The sequence below is a fragment of the Falco naumanni genome, chromosome 10 (assembly GCF_017639655.2).
Source record: "Falco naumanni isolate bFalNau1 chromosome 10, bFalNau1.pat, whole genome shotgun sequence".
Classification (NCBI taxonomy): Eukaryota; Metazoa; Chordata; class Aves; order Falconiformes; family Falconidae; genus Falco; species Falco naumanni.
The window spans coordinates 6,953,692-6,970,240 of NC_054063.1; the positions used below are offsets into that span (position 1 = coordinate 6,953,692).

Genomic DNA, 16,549 nt, shown 5'->3' on the forward strand with positions numbered 1-16,549 from the left:
AGTCCGTGGATTGCTTCCAGCTACCCTCTTCTCCACTCACTCTAATTATTTATCCCTGATCCCTAAATAGACTCTGTTTCAGGACTGCTTAGAAGAAACGCACATTTCCTTAGCTCCTTTTCCTCTTCCTTTCTAATTCACTTTTTTAACGTCAGACAAAAATCTACAAAGTATGTCAGGCTATTTCATCTGAACTACATCCAGTATTAACACAGGGTTAAACCACACCTGAAGTTTAGATCTATGGTTTTATTACATGTAGCTGTAGCTTCTTTTTGTTTTTCTAGTAGAAGTCTCACTAACTGGTGTCTTTTTGGAGTTTTTTTTTGAGCTACTGCTTTATGAAGATATATAAAAGGCAGCTATTCTTTCTGTTCTGAACTTTTGACTCCAGTCCTGGTATTTATAGTGAATAAGACTGTAGCAGATCAATGGGCCATCTGATCTGCAATGATGCTGGCTTCGTACCAGATGTTTCTGGTGGGTGTTCAAATGAAAAATCAGTTTCTCAATCCAAGTGTATCTAAAATACTTTTTTTAATTTTGTGTAAATTCACAAATGATACAATATTGAAGTGTTCCGGTTTGTTTGGGTTTGTTGGTTGGTTTGTTTCAACATACTGTACAATCAGGTTAGTTAAGTGTTTTACATCAAGGCACAGCACACTCTATAATACACATATGCCTTGCCAGGCAGCAGTTTAGTATAATCCCCGAGTCTTTTGGCAGTAATGCCAAGATAAGTAACATGGATCACATAAGCTGGAAGATAAATAAATAATAGATGCCGCCACATTTTATTTGAAATAGAGTTGCATATAAAAAGAATATACAATAATTTAACTTTAATAACTAGATTCTCTTGTACTATACATAACAGATGTGTTTTCATTTGTCTTAAATAAAAGATTTTCAATATTAGGATGCAAAATTAATCTTCTTTTTAGCTGTCTTTAGTATGGAGAAGAGTTGCTTTCATTAGAAATTAAAGTTGAATTTTCAGTTTCATGGCAATCTGAAAGAAAGAAAACCAGAGTTACCAATACATTGATAATGAAACGTTACTGGTAAAATAAGCAAATAATTCCAACCAAACCGTTGCATTCAGTTAACACACGGTGAAGCTAGTTATCCAAGCAGAAATCTATAAAAGTTCTTCTTACTGTTACTTGTCCTGCTTTCTGAGAGACTATCACTGTTACTCATCCAGCAAAACTAAAATTCTAGTAATGCCACAGGCTGCCTGCACTGGAGATTCTGCTTATTGCAATGTATTTACCATATTTACATTATCATTCTGCTTTTTATATCTGAACGCTTCTTCTTCGCCTGCCAAAGGCCTTGGATCCCACGTTGGTTGGTACAAAGTTGTTCTTGCCCACTCCTCCCGACCTGCTCAGGAAGTCCGCCAGACGATGGGTCACACAGGTTGCTGTGTTGCACGCCCTCTTCTGTGCCGTTACACTGCTTTTCCAAAAGTAAAGAGTTAGTTCCCACAGTATCCACCCGGCATACAATGAAATGTCATCAAAGGATGCTACACCTAGGAAATATTCTTCTATGGAAGAAGAAACAGGCTTGCTGTGCAGCACGCATGTGCAACCTGTGTGCACAGCTTGCAAGCTCTAAAGGACCCATCTATGTTTTTCCATGTTTTCCAGGCTCAGTTTACAAAAGGCAGCTGAGCCCTTCCTTTCTTGGACAACTGGACTGAAGACTAAGCCAAGCCCAATTTTCAGCACCGCCTGAGCCGCTGCCTGCCTCCAGCAAGTCGTTACGACCAACAGAGGTGTTGAGAAGTCCAGATTTAACCAGCCCCCACTCCCTCTAAAAGCTTACACCTGCTTTTTGTTTGTAGTGCTGCTGAAGGACAGTAGCAGACACCCATCTTTAACCTGTCACTTCAACACCCATGCTCCATAACACCCAGAAAACACAGGAAATAACCCCAGCACCACTGACTACTACAGGGGCTTTGTCAGCGGTGCTGGTGGAGCTGTCCTGGCGCAGCAGCTGACTGCTTGCCTGCAGAGCTGAACCGCACACAAACACGCCGCTTCCATGTGTTTAATGGGAATGTGGGACACACACACCCTCCCCTTTCCTGGGGTTAGGCCTCAGTCTGCTACAGCACTTCACCACAGGAGTGGTTCACAGACTTCACCAGGATCAGATCTGTGGTGCTCAGCCTACAGCTAATAATTTTGCTGGACCGGGGACTTCAAGGCCTACACATTCACACAGTCCTTGCTTAAAGAATTTTCTACTAAAGCAATGACGTTTTCCTGCAGTAGAAGGGATTTTTTCCTCAGATAAGCATTACGAGATAGTCTGTTAAAGTTAACAAAAATACTGTTCAGAACATCATGCCAATTTTTTGGAACAGATCTCCGATTATAAAATAGATGCAGAGCTGCAACAGAAGAACTGTTAAGTCTGCCTTTGTCCCTTAATTTACAATTCACCTACAATGTATCATTTTGACTTAATACAAATATTTCAAAGACACTTGAGTTTTTAATATATTAGTGTAAAGACCTACTGTAAAGTAAGAAGGAAAAAGAACACAAAATTCTTACCTGGAAGTGTTCAGTACTCAGTTTTAAACAGGATTACATTTCTAGTTTGAACAAATCTGTATGAGCCTTTCCCGATTCCTTTGCTTCTCAGGATCGTTACTAACAGGATTGCATGCAGGCCTGATTACATCAGTACATATGAACGTATGTGTGTAATTTCAGTTTCTAAGTTCTTTCAGCTTTTCTAGAATTACTGGCATTGCCTCCTGAACATTAAGAAAACTTGTAAAAATATTGTAGCCTTACCTAGAAATCTCACATTCTAAAACAAGTTGTTAAACCAGGCAGATCTAATCCTTCTAGAAAAATAGGTTTATTGAACAAGTGCATGGGCAAGCACAAAAGAAGAGCCTACTTGTACATTTAGCAGCCAGAAATGAAGAGCCTTGTTTAGTTGTGTTGTTTTTTTTTAATCGGTGTCTAAGAAAATCATTTGAAATGTCAAGGCAGTGCTGTTCATTTTTTTTTATTTATTTTCCCCCCTAGCTTGGTATGCATGTTATGCTCTCTGTCTTCCTAACATTAGGTCCATCTCAAACATTCTCTGTCGAAAACAGAATCAAAAGAACATAGCAAAGTTAGCAATCAAAGTTAGATCCACATGCATCAGGTTAAAAAAAGGGAGAAGGGGAGAAATAAGCATGTCTAGTTGTTTCCTAGGGGGTCCCCATAGTTTGCATAGCGTTCATGTTCCAGGTCACTCAGCACATTTCGTTTCTTGCCAGGAGTTCCAGCCCCGACGTCAGTGCGAGGGTAAGTTTGCAATTTGTGCAATTCTTGAGACAGTTTGCCCAGCACACAAGTACTCAGACTGGCACAGCGTTTGGAAATAGGTCTATCCAGGCTGCAGGGGGGAAAAAAAACATGCCCAAAGGAAGAGTAACCTCAAACATGCACATTCATGCATTTCTTCCCTAGATAAATATCTAAATTTAAGAAACTTAAAAGTTAATTAAAAAAACACAAACCCTCCACATCACATTCCATGCAAGGAAAGTTCATACAAATGCAGTCAGAAGGAAAACACTATTTTTCAAAGAATTCAACTTTGTTGAAAAGCAAGTTTGTTAGCCTTTCGGATGCTCATAGTCAGAGGTCAGGAACTTTTACTTCCCATGTTCAGCATGCTGTTCAGTCTCTCGTACACCACCACCATGCTTTGCAATACAAATCCTGTTAGGATAATGCAAATGCTCTTGCATGCCTTTGGTCTACAGGGGAAGAGTGGTGCTGCGTGCATTAGGAGGAACGCGTCTCCTCTGCCAGGGACTTTCCATGCCTTACAACAGCATGCACTTTCACGACAGAGAATCCAAGAGTGGCTGAACGGCCCCTTACACTCCCACCAGGAAGACATACCTTTTGCTGCCACATTTTAACATAACCCCCTCATTCAAGCTCAAATCGCCCTCCACTTTCAGTTGTAAAAGACAGATAGAAGCAGTTAACTAGGTAGAAGCCATTCTCCCGATACCAACATTAGGATGTCTCTGCAGTATCATCTTTTACCAGTTAGGTGACCGCAGTTAACCATAACCCCAAGAAAAGAAAAATAAGAATCCTGACCGGCAGAGGGTCTGCTCACACGGCTTTTGCTTAATTTCAGACACAACAACCTCCCCACTGCCCTTCTCCTGCCCCAGGACTGCAGTCCTTACCTGTTCCCCTCAGAGGCTTGCTCCAGCTCTTCTGCTGTCATCTGTATGAACTCTTTCACCAGCGCATTTAATAACCTCCGAGCTTCGTAATCACTGAGCGTCACTCGATCTGTTACGGACTCCAAGCCAGGTCTGAGCAGAGACAGGCAAACCAGGATGAATAAAACCCGTACTGCTGCAGAGAGCCACGCACAGGAGAGAGGGGTTTGTCATGCATTACTGCGAGTCACTGACAGTCTCTTTCACTGGTGTGAATATGTAAACCATCCTCATGCACAGCATTAGGAGTTTTATAATGTAATAGCAGAACCACAGTGTCAAGAACAGCAGCAGGAGAAAGCAGCAGTCTCATTCACTGTAGTCCGTTTCCCTCCTAGATCTCTAAAGAATATTAAATATTTTCATACCATTCAGATACAGCACTCAGCAGCAGGACCGGCTTCTTACCTGACTGGGGCTGCCTGGAAGCTATCCATCTGGCACACAACCAAGGCATAAACAGCAAGGAAAGATGAAATCTTCAGCATAACCATGATTTCCTCTCTACAACAAAGAGGTACATCAAGCAATGGCTGTTTTCCAACGCTCTCAATCCTGTAAGTTCTACTAAAGAGGTCATCGTTTCCTAGCCACAAGTAGCACAAATACTAACAGCTTTTTTTTTTTTTTTTTTAATAGAACCTTCCCATTTCTTTTGATTATTGCTGTCATGCTTCGGTTTTCTTTGAATTTTAAGATAACTTAGCACTATTACAGGGGATAAAAATGCAGCTTTTCAGACCTGCAGTTCTGTACAGCTTTCTGCATTCAACTTAATGCAGACATCCCCTCAAACTGGTGAAAAACACGTTCCTCTGACTAATCACTACACGCAATGTCACAGCCAGCATGTCCAACACAAACGAGTACAGTTGTGGGATACCAGTGACAAGACAAAAACAGAGAAATGCTTAGTGTTTAATATTTTTAAGAATGAAGTGCCACTGTTAGTTTACCTGAACCTGCTTGTTTCTTGGCATTAGCATGCTAATATCCCAGTTCAGATTACACTGTAAGAATTAAGTATGTCAATTCCAATAACTATTTCTACTCTGAAACCAGAAAACGGATAAATGAAAATGGTCATAAGAACAAAACCTGTAAAAAAATAAAGAATATATATATAATTGAAGATATCTGTCCTGAGATACACCTCTTTTTCTCACAGCATCAGTGTCTTAGACTCAAACAAGCTCATCAACCACCACATCAGCCTCATTTTTGCTAGCTCTCGGCTCTCGCCGCGGCTCACCGAACGAGGAGACCCCTTCCCAAGGCCGGCCCGCTCCTCCCGGGGCACCGGCACCGCGCCCGGCCGGGCGGGCACGGCGGAGGGCTGTGCAGGGACAGCCGTCGGGCACTCCCGGCAAGACAACCCACGCCGTATCGGCAGGGGACAGGAGAGGAGAGGATCAGGACTGACTGTCTCCCACCTTCCTCGGCGCGCCTCCTTGCACACGCGTGTGCCCACAAGCACATGGGTCAAGGGAATACCACGCAAAGCGCCGCAGCCCCGGAGAGGACAGGGACTGGCGGGGCCCGCCCCATGCAGGGAGCCGCGGCGGGGGCCGGAGCGGTGCTTACCGGCGGTGCGGCGCGGAGCGGTGCGGTGCGCAGAAGGATGCCGGTGGCGCCGCCGAGCCGCGGTACCACGCACGGCCCGCCGGCTCCCCTTTATACCTGCCGCCGCGGCAGCCTGCGTGGGCGCCCGCGCGGGGCCGCCAGCCAATCACCGCCTCGGCCGCCCGCCTCGGCCCGGCCCGCCATTGGCCGCCAAGCCCGGCTCGGCGGTGACGTTATGTCCCGCTCCGTGAGCGTCCCATTCACAAAAAAAAACCCGGCGGGGGGGGTGCGGCGCCGGGGACGGGGGGGGCGTACACTCGGCGCGGCCGCGGCCCGGCCCCGCGCCCCCGCGGGATCGCTCACGCGTGGCGACCTCTGCAGCGGAGGGACCGCATTGCAGAGCGGGGCCGCTCCCCGCCCGGGATCCCGCCCCCCCCCCCCCCCCCAGGGGCCGGCAGCCGCCGCGGCTTCAGGGGGAGCGCGGCTGTGCCCAGCCGCCCACCGGGCCCGCGCACCAGCTGCGTCCGCGGCCCGGGCCGGGGGCGTGCGGCGCGGCGGGGGCTCTGCGTGCGGACGTGACCCCTGCAGCCCCGCACCCCCTCGCCTCCCGGGGGGAGGCCGCACGTGCAGCCGACACCCCGCCGCCGGAGCGAGGGACCCTCGGCACCCGCGAGCAGCCCCCGGCGGCACCGAGCTGCTCCCCGCGCTCGCCCGGCCGAGCGCCCGCACCGCCTCCGCCTAACTCCGCGGTCCTAGAGGAAACCATCACCACCATCATCACCACCATCACCACCATCACCACACAACTCCAGGGGCAGGTGCAGCGCCTTTCCGGCACGGAAGAGGCAGGGGAAGGGGGGGATCGCCTCCCCCCGGGGCAGCGCTGCGCCCCGCCGGCCGGGATTACCGGCAGCTGCCGCCGCCCCGTGCATCCATCACCCGCGGAGGGCCCTCTGTCACGGCGCGGGCGCCGCACCTGCCCGCGCAGGATGTTTGCCCCGGCGCCGCAGGCACCCGGGGGGGTGGGGGGCCGCCCTGCCCGCGACACGGGAACAGGCGACGCGGCACGGGGGTGGCAGCAGAGTGCTGCCCGCCAGCACGAGGCGCGGGGAGGGGAGCGGAGCGGCCGGGCCTGCTGCCCCGCAGCGCCGGGAGGCGGAGGGCCCGTCCACCGCCCCCGGGGCCGGCATCGCCGCTCCTGCCCGCCGCGGGGCGCGGGGCGCTTGCCGAGGAGACGGCGGCACCGGCGGGCGGCGCCGCTGCGAGCCCCCGCCGCGCGGGGGGTGCCCAAGCGCTGCTCGACCTCTGGCAAGGGACCGCGGCCGGAGAGGGGGCTGAGCGCTCCCGGGACCCCCGGCTCGGCTCCGCCCGTTCCCGGCCCTGCCCTTCGCGGCTGGCGGCGGCACGGCCCGCGCTGCTGCTGCCGCTGCCGCTGCGGCCCCCGGCCCCCGGCGAGCGGAGCCCCGCGCACGCTGCGCGGCCGCGAGCGCAGCCGTCTCGCTCGTTCTCGCCACCTGGACGGGACGGGCGAGCGTTCCCGGCCACCGGCCGCGCTCCTTCGGTTGTGCCTGTGCAGCAGCCGGTGTTACGGGTCGCTCCCGACGGCAGGAATCGTGCGTTTGCCCGGGAGGCGAATAAACCCCGGGCGAGCCGCGGGGCGGCGATTCTTTTGTTGATGCGGTTTTAGCTTTGAAGTTTAAGAACACGAACATCCCGAAAACCACCGGCGAGTGGCTGGCCTCCGCAGCAGCCGTCCGCGCTCCCCCCCGCGCAGGGCACCGTGCCGGCGGGCTCTGCGCGCCTCCCCGCCCCCGTTCTGCGAACGCCGGTTGCAAAACCGTTTAGGTTTTGGGGTTGACTCCTGGGTTTGGTTGTTGTTGTTTGGTTGGGTTTCCTTCAGATCACAAGTAGTGTTTGGGTTTTTTTTCTACGTCTTCGTTGCTTTCTCACAAGCTGCAGCCCGCGGGGGGTGCGCACCGAGCCGGCCGGTGACCGGCAGGAGCGGAGGGAAGGGACCGCACGGGGCGGGGACTGTCACGGCTCCGAGCTCCCCCCGTGCCCACGGGCACCCTGCGGAGGCTCCGAGCAAAGTGCCCGCGGGAACCGGGGCTGGCCCCTGCCCGCTGCCCCCGCCCGCCCTCCCGGGGGGCTCCCCCCGCCCCCCGCCCAGGCAAAGCGAACATTTCGTTTTAAATAGCAGCTCCATCGTACGGATGCTCGTCACGGGAATCCTCCGAGAGAAGGAGCTCAAGTATTTGATTTTAAACCTCTTCCGTTTCCACGACTCCTATTCCGATTTTTAAGCTCGTTTTTCGGAGCTTGCAGTGCCAAACGTGGGAAGCACCCAGAGACAGGGCTCAGCACCGCTCTGGCTGTTCTAACGGGACTTGCACAGCTACACCAACAGAAATAACGTGTAGGAACTTCAACGATCAGGCTTCCAGCCAGACATTGCTCTTTCTCTCTAACTCCACTGTTCCTTTCCTCTTCCTATGTTAACAGCTAATCGTTCACATTTCCTTTAGGGGTTTATTTACTCCTTGTCCGCATACAATATGCCTGTTTTAACCCTAAAAAGTCCAGACGACTCTGTTGTAATAGCATATTTCAGTTCTTCAGGCAGGAAAAAGTGAAATTTCTTCTTGTGGTCGATTCCAGCCAGTTCAAGTCCTTCTCTTGCCAGTGCGACTCAGGCTCGGGCTGGAGCCCGTATGATGCAGTGATTACGGGATTTCAGATGCCAACATTTCTACTTTAAGCTTTCACAGGAAGAAACATAAATTTAAAGCAACAGGTATGAATGCCAATAGATCTACTTCGGTGCACGTATAGATGAAATAGTACTTGGATGTTGGCAAGCGCTTTGGCTGCTCCTTGCCAGAGCTAATGGAGGGACTCCCAGCTGGAACGCTTGTCCTATTTTTTCCTCTCAGCTATACGTCATCCCATCTCACCAGATATATTTGGCTTTTTGCAAATGTAAGATGGAGAAGAAAGACAATTGACCAGTTTGTCTGTTTTTGAAGCTGTTAAAAAGAGACTGGATTTTCACAAGATAATGGTCTCATGTTGCTAGATAAATGCAAAACTAGAGGTTAAGTATTCATGGGTATCTGAGCACTGCACTAGAAAAGCAAGACATTTACGGAAACAATCTGTTCCAAGGAACTTGTTCTGCTTTTTTCAATGCCTGATAATATGTCAGGTAAACTAATCATATAAATAAGTGGGTATAGGTTCAAAGCAGATGAAATTAAGAGCTATGGAATGGCTTGAATTTATTATTTTTTAAAAGAAATCAGATGTTATATGCAACCTGCAGCTCTAAGTAAAAGGAATCTCCTCTTCAAACAAAATTATTTAAATTTGTAGGGAATAAGAAAAATCTGTCCTATTTTAAAGTGAGTTTCTCTACACTAGCTACAACTTCTTACAATATTCTGTTTGATATTATTTAACCAATACATTTTCAAGTGCAACCATTTTTTCAACTGTAAATATTGCCATTATGTCAACAAGCCATAGGCACCACAGTGAGGCTCTTAAATGTTATTATGCTGTTAAACAAAAATATCACATTTATATATTATGTTGAAATATTTGTTCGATAATAAAATGTAGTTCTTCAAGACAGACAGGACCATGAGCTGCACAGACAAAATTTCCATTTCCCAGAATGGTTCACTATCTGACAAGAGAGGACCCTGCAAAAAGGAAAGGGCAGACAGTGACAACGCCATGAGCCACAGACACAGTAACTTCTTCATGTGGGGGGTGAGCACGATTAAGGTCTCTGCACTCTCTAAGCTTGTTCTTCATAGCACCTAATTGAGCCTTTTGCAGATAAGGATAATTCATGATAAAACAGCTGTAAAAATCACATGGTCTTTCTTTATGAAGAGAAGCTGAGGAGTTCCTTATCAGTGTTTCTGGTGGATGCCTAGTCTACCTAATTCAGGACCCTGTCTCCACAAACAGCCAGAAACCCCTGCCACCTCAGAAGATTCTACAAGTCACATAGGGGAAAGTGAGCACTGCTGAGCCCCTGTGAAAGCATCTTCCTAACATTTCATTGTAATCTGTTCTGCAGAAAATGATATAAGCTAAGCCAGAGTTAACAACATCGTGCTGTTGTACATGCAAGGTGTTATTAGCTGCTGTATCATGTTTAAGGCCCAGGAGGCAATCCTTACACTGTACTGATAAGATCTAGATCTGATAGTGTACTCTTTTCGGGACAGCATGCCATACCTCAGAAAGGCTTGGGCAAGTTGGAGAAAGTCCAGAAAAATACCAGTAAGAGTTATCAGAGATCCCATATCATGATTTAGGAGAACAAACGTGAAGATGGGGGAAACAGTTAACAGGAGAAAGTATGGAGAAATGTGGTAACAAAAATATAAAAACCTGCCATGAAGAGTAACAATCTACACTCTGGTACTACATTCAAAACAACAAAGATACATGGGCTTAAAAGGCAACAAAGGAGACACCATACATTAGAAAGAGCTTTCTACAATTGAGATCAATGACATACAAGACTAGGTTGCGTTGCAGATATGGCGTATCTTTCACTGGAGAGTTTATGGCATGGTAGTCTTAAACTATCAGGAATTACATGTATAGCTGATATGCTCTGGGGAAGGAACATAATCAGCTAGATATGGTCTCTTCATATCTTTTACCTCAAATGTCTGTGATTCTGTAATTTTAATAGCTAGAGATGGGCTTAAACTCTAAAACTTAACACCTTCACCATCACCCAATCTTTTTTTGGCATTTGCTTTTGCAAAACTTACATCCCTAATTGGTCTAATCCTTTGCTTAATTCTGCTTCCATAACCTCCAGGTGGCCAGAAGCAGATTCAGAATAAGCTCACATCAAGCTTATCCACACAAATAATATTTTACCTGCCCATCTTGTAGTTCAGTTTGAATATGGCCCAAAACTGAACGCCTTTTTTTTTTTTTTGTTATAAAAACACAGTACTTTCTTGAGAACAAGATTACTGATATAGATCCCAACACTAAAGCTTTTCCTTTTTAGCGAATGTTAAATCTGGATTTAGGCTGCTTCAGTGACTACTGTTGAGAAAGTGGAACTGCTGTTGAACTAATTACTGAGAAATCTATGAATCAGTCTGGAAGCAATTTTTTTTCCAATATCCCTTAGAAGATCTTCCAGACTGATGTATGGAAGACATTTTAATCAGAAGATCAGTGTTGCATTGTTTTAATCTCATTGAAACATTCCTAGTGAGCTTTTTTGCTCAGTAGGTTTTGCAGCAGTTTCCCTGTACATATTCAAAACCCAGTGTGGAATATCTTTTAAAACAAACTGGGCCACGCTGTCCTGCACTGAGGTTTGCTTGACAAGGCAGAAGGGGCAGACCACAAGGAAGCTGGCTATGGCTTTGTCACCTTCTGTCTCCCATTACTGCAGCTCAGGCTCTGAGCAGCTTCACAGAGGCTCCAGCCCCATCTCACGCTACCTGGCAAGATGCTCCCACCTTCTGACAACTGGCAAACCTCAGCCATGCTCCAGCCAGACCCAGTTCTGCCCCGGGCTGACAAAGGGAACCCCTCAAGAGGAAGTCACAGGTCACCAAACACAGCCGGGGTCAGCCCTGCAGTGTTACCAGGGTAGCACAAAGGGGACGAACTGTGGGGGAAAACTGAAAATATTTCAGAATCGGCACCTATTTCCACTTCAGTTTTATGCATTCTGCAGGTAAAATAAGAGCTGAACAAACTCCTTATCTGGAAAACAACCTCAGAACAGAAGATTAACCTTGCTAAGCAATAGCGTAGTTATAAAACTCTGATTTGGTTGCTTACGCAAGTGCTACGCTGCTATCTTATATGTCATCAGAGCGTGTCAGCAAAAATATGGTGAGAAACTACATCCTAAGCCCTCAAGTTAATCCCGTGCCTGTGCTTTACAGGGTATAAGAAGGGTGGAGGTCTGAGGTCTGATCAAGCCATAGCGTAACTTGGCATTTTTCCTCAGTCCCTTCCAGGACCATTCACAATCGTCCTGGCACTGTTAGGTACTACAGTTATACATCCCTGCTGTTTCTAGTACTGCCCACTGCATGAGGACTGGGTGCAACTGTCTCAGCTGGCTGTTTTAATTGTTTGACCCTTGACAAGAGGAATTTGTGCAAGGGCAACGATGTAGTCTGTACCTTCAGCTAAATCAAGGACCAAAAAAGATCTCTCTCCTTTCAGTGCTGGTACATAGTACATGAAGGTAACACCTGTTAGGACATAATATTGGCTAATTACTTACGGCAGAGTTTCTGGGAAACAATAGTCATATAAGACTATCAATTAAAAAGATACATTTCTAGATTTATGCATAAAACGGACCCAAGTATACTCTGAAAGAGCCAGCAAGTCAAATACGCCAAAACTATTTTTGAAGTTACAGTCTGTGGGCCAGTGTCATAGTTTTCTGAGTCTGCCTGACAAACATAAAATGTTTAGGCACAGTAGGATGCTGATTAAAGGAAAGGTTTTTTTTCAGCAACCAGATTCACATGGGAAACTATTAGATGTGTTCTTCTGGTTTAGCAAATCTGTAAAGCCCCAACATCGTTACAGGCTTAGCTAAGGAGATAATCGTAACATAGAAATTGATCACTCACTATGATGATATAGGTGTGTTAAAAAGAGCTATGAGTGTAATAGATAAGATCTGCACATGACTCTAAACTCATCAGTGGGTTTACAAAATTAATTTCTTCAGTGAGAAGCATGCCTGTTTTACATACACCTACACAGATCTCTTTTCCCTGCCCTGCCCTCAAAGAAAAGGCACAAAATCTTCACATTTCTGGCTTTGATACACAGATTCATAGAATGGTTTGGGTTGGAAGGGACCTTGAAGGTCACCCAGTTCCAATTCCCTGCCACAGGCAGGGACACCTTCCACTAGACCAGGCTGCTCCAAGCCCCATCCAGCCTGACCTGGGGCACTGCCAGGGATGGGGCATCCACAGCTGTTCTGCACAAACCTGTTGCAGTGCCTCCGCACCCTCACAGTAAAGAATTTCTTCCTAATATCTAACCTAAATCTACACTTTCTCAGTTTAAAGCCATTCCCTCTTGTCCTATCGCTACATGCCATCATAAAATGTCCCTCTCCAGCTTTCTTGGAGGCTCCCATTAGGTGCTGGAAGGCAGCTGTAAGGTCTAAAAGGAGCCTTCTCCAGGCTGAACAACGCCAGCTGTCCCAGCCTGTCCTCACAGAAGAGGCGCTCCAGCCCTCTGGTTGCCTTCGTGGCCCTCCTCTGGATTCACTCCAACAGGTCCACGTCCTTCTTATGCTGGGGCCCCAGAGCTGAACGCAGTACTCTGGGGCTGCATGTCTCACCAGAGCAGAGGGGGACAATCACCTCCCTCACTCTGCTGGCCTCGCTTCTTTCGAGCAGCCCAGGATAGGGCTGGCTTTCTGGGCTGCCAGCGCGCATTGCTGGGTCACATCGAGCTTCTCACCCACCAACAGCCCCAAGTCCTTCTCCTCAGGGCTGCTCTCAGGCCATTCTCTGCCCAGCCTGTGTTTGTGCCAGGGTTTGCCCAGACCCACGTGCAGGACCTTGCACTTGGCCCTATTGAACTCCATGGGGTTTGCACGGGCCCACCTCTCCAGCCTGTCAAGGTCCCTCTGGATGGCATCCCTTCCCTCCAGCGTGTCAGCTCCACCACTCAGCTTGGTGCCATTGGCAAACTTGCTGAGGAAGCACTCAATTCCAGTGTCCATGCTGCTAACAAAGATGTTAAACAGCACTGGTTCCAGTACCAACCCCTGAAGAATGCCAGTCATTGCTGGTCTCCACTCGGGCATCAAGCTGTTGACTGCAGCTCTTCAAGTTTGACCGTAAAGAAGTTGTTTCCCTGTATAACATTTTATAAGTAATGGCATGTCTTCACTGCACAAGAAACGTTACTACAGAAATGGAAAGCACTTTAGCCTGACAAAGGCTTACCTTGTTTTCTAGAAGTGCGGCAACAATGTCAATGCTAAAGAGTAAGAAAGCCAAAGCTTGTTTGAAACTGTAGCTGAATACAAGTTTGTGAGATACCATGGAAAGTACTTATTTTTTTTCACAAGAGTACAATAGAATTATCATCAGGATCTTAATATTGTTAATAAAAGAACAGACACATCTGTCCATATACTTCTTTAAAAGTCAAAGCTATGTATATGTATGTATAGTCACTCCCTGTCAAAGAATTGCTTTCTGTTTTTCTTGAGAAGACAGGAACACAATCATTTCCTGTTACTTGATTGTCTTCTCTAAGTTCTTACAGAATTTACAGTGCAAAGTAATTGTAAATCTTGATGACTAGAATGTTTTAGAATTTAATAAAGATACGGGCTTTAATGGGTTTCTTTACTCAGACATCATTTTTTATAATTGAAATCAAAACCCCTTTACTCATCCTGAGTTTGCTCATTTGATCATCCGTGATTAAGATGAGAAAAACCTTCCCAAAGAAGCAATTCAGCACAAGCTGCCCCCACACTTCCGGAGGAATGAAAGAAAAAAGAATGAACGAATCAGTCAGAAACTGGCAAGGATTCCTGCCCTTGGATAGCCACTGGAGTCCTGCATCCCTAAACCTGCATTCGTAAGTGATTTGATCTGTCCACAACGGTTTATTTATCACTTACTTTTGACAACTTTCATTCATATTTATCCACGCCGGCCCTTTTTTCCTCCATTTAATCATGCATTCTTTAGAGACTCTCAGATCTTGGCTGATTCACCACCTTTTCGCATTTGGCTTGACCAAAACAGATTTTACTGTTCTGCAATCACGCTCTTCAGTTTCTCTTCCTCTGTTACAGTGGATAACACCACCCTCTCTCCTCCATCACCAAGGCTCAAACACTACCGTAAGGTCAGTTTTGACTGCTTGAAGATAATGGTCAAATCTTGTCTGCTTTTTTCCCCATACAAATCTATTCCTTCCTTTTTAGCCAAACATTTGGACTTTTCTTCTGTATCTTTTTTTCTCTTCTTGGGTCTTTCCTATGTTATTTTTTTCCTGTTTTTTCCCCTTCAAAATGCTTGCTGCCAAAACTGTCAATTGCCTTTCATTTATTTTCTTACACAGATGCACTGGAAATCATGACCATCTAAAACATTGGCTGCATGTGAACTATTACACACTTAAATAACAGAATATTGAAGATAAGCAGTTAAAATCAATCAAAGCAATAGTACCTCTTCCTACGTGTCCTCAGACACTTTGATAACTATTCAAGTATCATCTTATCGAGGGGAGGATAAGGGGAAAAAAGTACCAACCTTTTTTTTCTGAAGACAGGAGCTTATGTACATAAATAGTTTACATCTTTCTAACTGAGACTGCAACAGTAACCATACGCATATATACCATAACATACACCATATAATTGTATGATGTATCTGACACATTAACATTTCTACTCCCACCGTAATCAACAGAAATTTCATCTCACAAGTTAATTTTGTATAATTGTCTGTAGGCTACGAATTAGTCTTTCTCACACTGTTTTGAAGTGTTTTCTGACCAGCCAGTCTGTGTACCTCTACTCACCTGAATATGCTGAGCTAAAGTATTTGGAGACCCGTTCTTCGTTTAAAGGTAAGTAATTAGGTTTATATCTATCTGAGTTTGCATGCTTCAGCACAACTGCTTAAGCACACTGCATGTCTTGTTTTAATCCTCAGCCATTTCTCCTCATTCTGCCTCCAGCTGAAGCCAAGCTGAGGTCCTGAATCTCTTGCCCTTTGTTGAGAAGCCTTAAGGTACTGACACTGAAATACTGGCATTTTTTGCAGGTATGTTACAGGTCCAAGGAATTCAGTTAAGACACCAGGCAGTATCATACTGGAAGAAAGGATAGAAGAAATAACTTGGAAGAAGAATGATAAACTTCCAGCTGTGCTCAAGCCACTGCTTTGTATTCTGACAAACTGGGTAAGATTTTGATATAGGACGCTGGCACTGACACATGCTTTACAGGCATTTGGCAGCTAGGACAAAGAAAGATGCTGAGGCAAATAAAACTGGCTACTTGTTGCATGGAGACTCACCTGAAAATCAGAGTCTCTCACTGTGTTGACCCATGGAAACCAGCACAGACCCTGGTCCAGCCAACCAGCCTTTAATGCATGACAGCACACTGGCATCAACAACTCTGGCTGAGAAAAGTGGGTCAGCATCATTGCACTTCCTTCATGAAAAGCTACTCATGTATTGTTCTGTAACACACACGTGACATTTATCTTTCCTTGTCCATCTGCCCACCCCAGGCAAACATGAGTGAGTACATCCTTTGAATCCTATTCTCTTTTTATACCTTGTAGCCTCCTGCTCTATCGAGCAAGTGCCCAGATAACCCATTTGATTGCCCTGAGGCCCCACAGATGCCTTGCAGCCAGACTACCAGCCAAAAAGCCACACTTTGTCACTTTCCAGCTCCTCTCCTTGTTCCCCTGTTGCACCCAGAGCTCTTACCTCCTCTCTGTACACCCAAAGCAATGCCCTTTACTGTGTTTGAGCTCTTGACATTCTCTGCAACGTCTGGGGCCTTCCTCAGCTTTTGTGCTATTGTACTCTCAGGTCAGCATCGCCACATTCGAAGCAGAATGTCCCATCACAGGAGGGTACTGAGAATTAAGCATTCAATGGTTAGACCATCAAGTACATAGT

General features: G+C 46.8%; 1 protein-coding gene across 5 annotated transcripts; it reads right to left on the bottom strand.

Moving 5' to 3' along the window:
• Nucleotides 1-437: 437 nt before the first annotated feature.
• CALCB (calcitonin related polypeptide beta) lies at nucleotides 438-16,503 on the bottom strand. 5 transcript variants are annotated; one of them, XM_040609287.1, is made up of 5 exons: nucleotides 5,861-5,934; nucleotides 4,685-4,780; nucleotides 4,238-4,369; nucleotides 1,289-1,467; nucleotides 438-1,015 (listed from the first exon to the last, which is right to left on the bottom strand). In XM_040609287.1, the coding sequence occupies exons 2-4, from the start codon at nucleotides 4,768-4,770 to the stop codon at nucleotides 1,305-1,307; spliced, it is 381 nt and encodes a 126-aa protein (XP_040465221.1). In that variant the 5' UTR covers nucleotides 4,771-4,780; nucleotides 5,861-5,934; the 3' UTR covers nucleotides 438-1,015; nucleotides 1,289-1,304. The 5 variants fall into 5 exon arrangements, with proteins under 5 accessions (XP_040465221.1, XP_040465220.1, XP_040465222.1 ...); XM_040609286.1 differs by having other exon boundaries at nucleotides 440-1,015; nucleotides 1,280-1,467; XM_040609288.1 differs by having other exon boundaries at nucleotides 442-1,015; nucleotides 1,280-1,464.
• Between the last annotated feature and the right edge of the window lie 46 nt (nucleotides 16,504-16,549).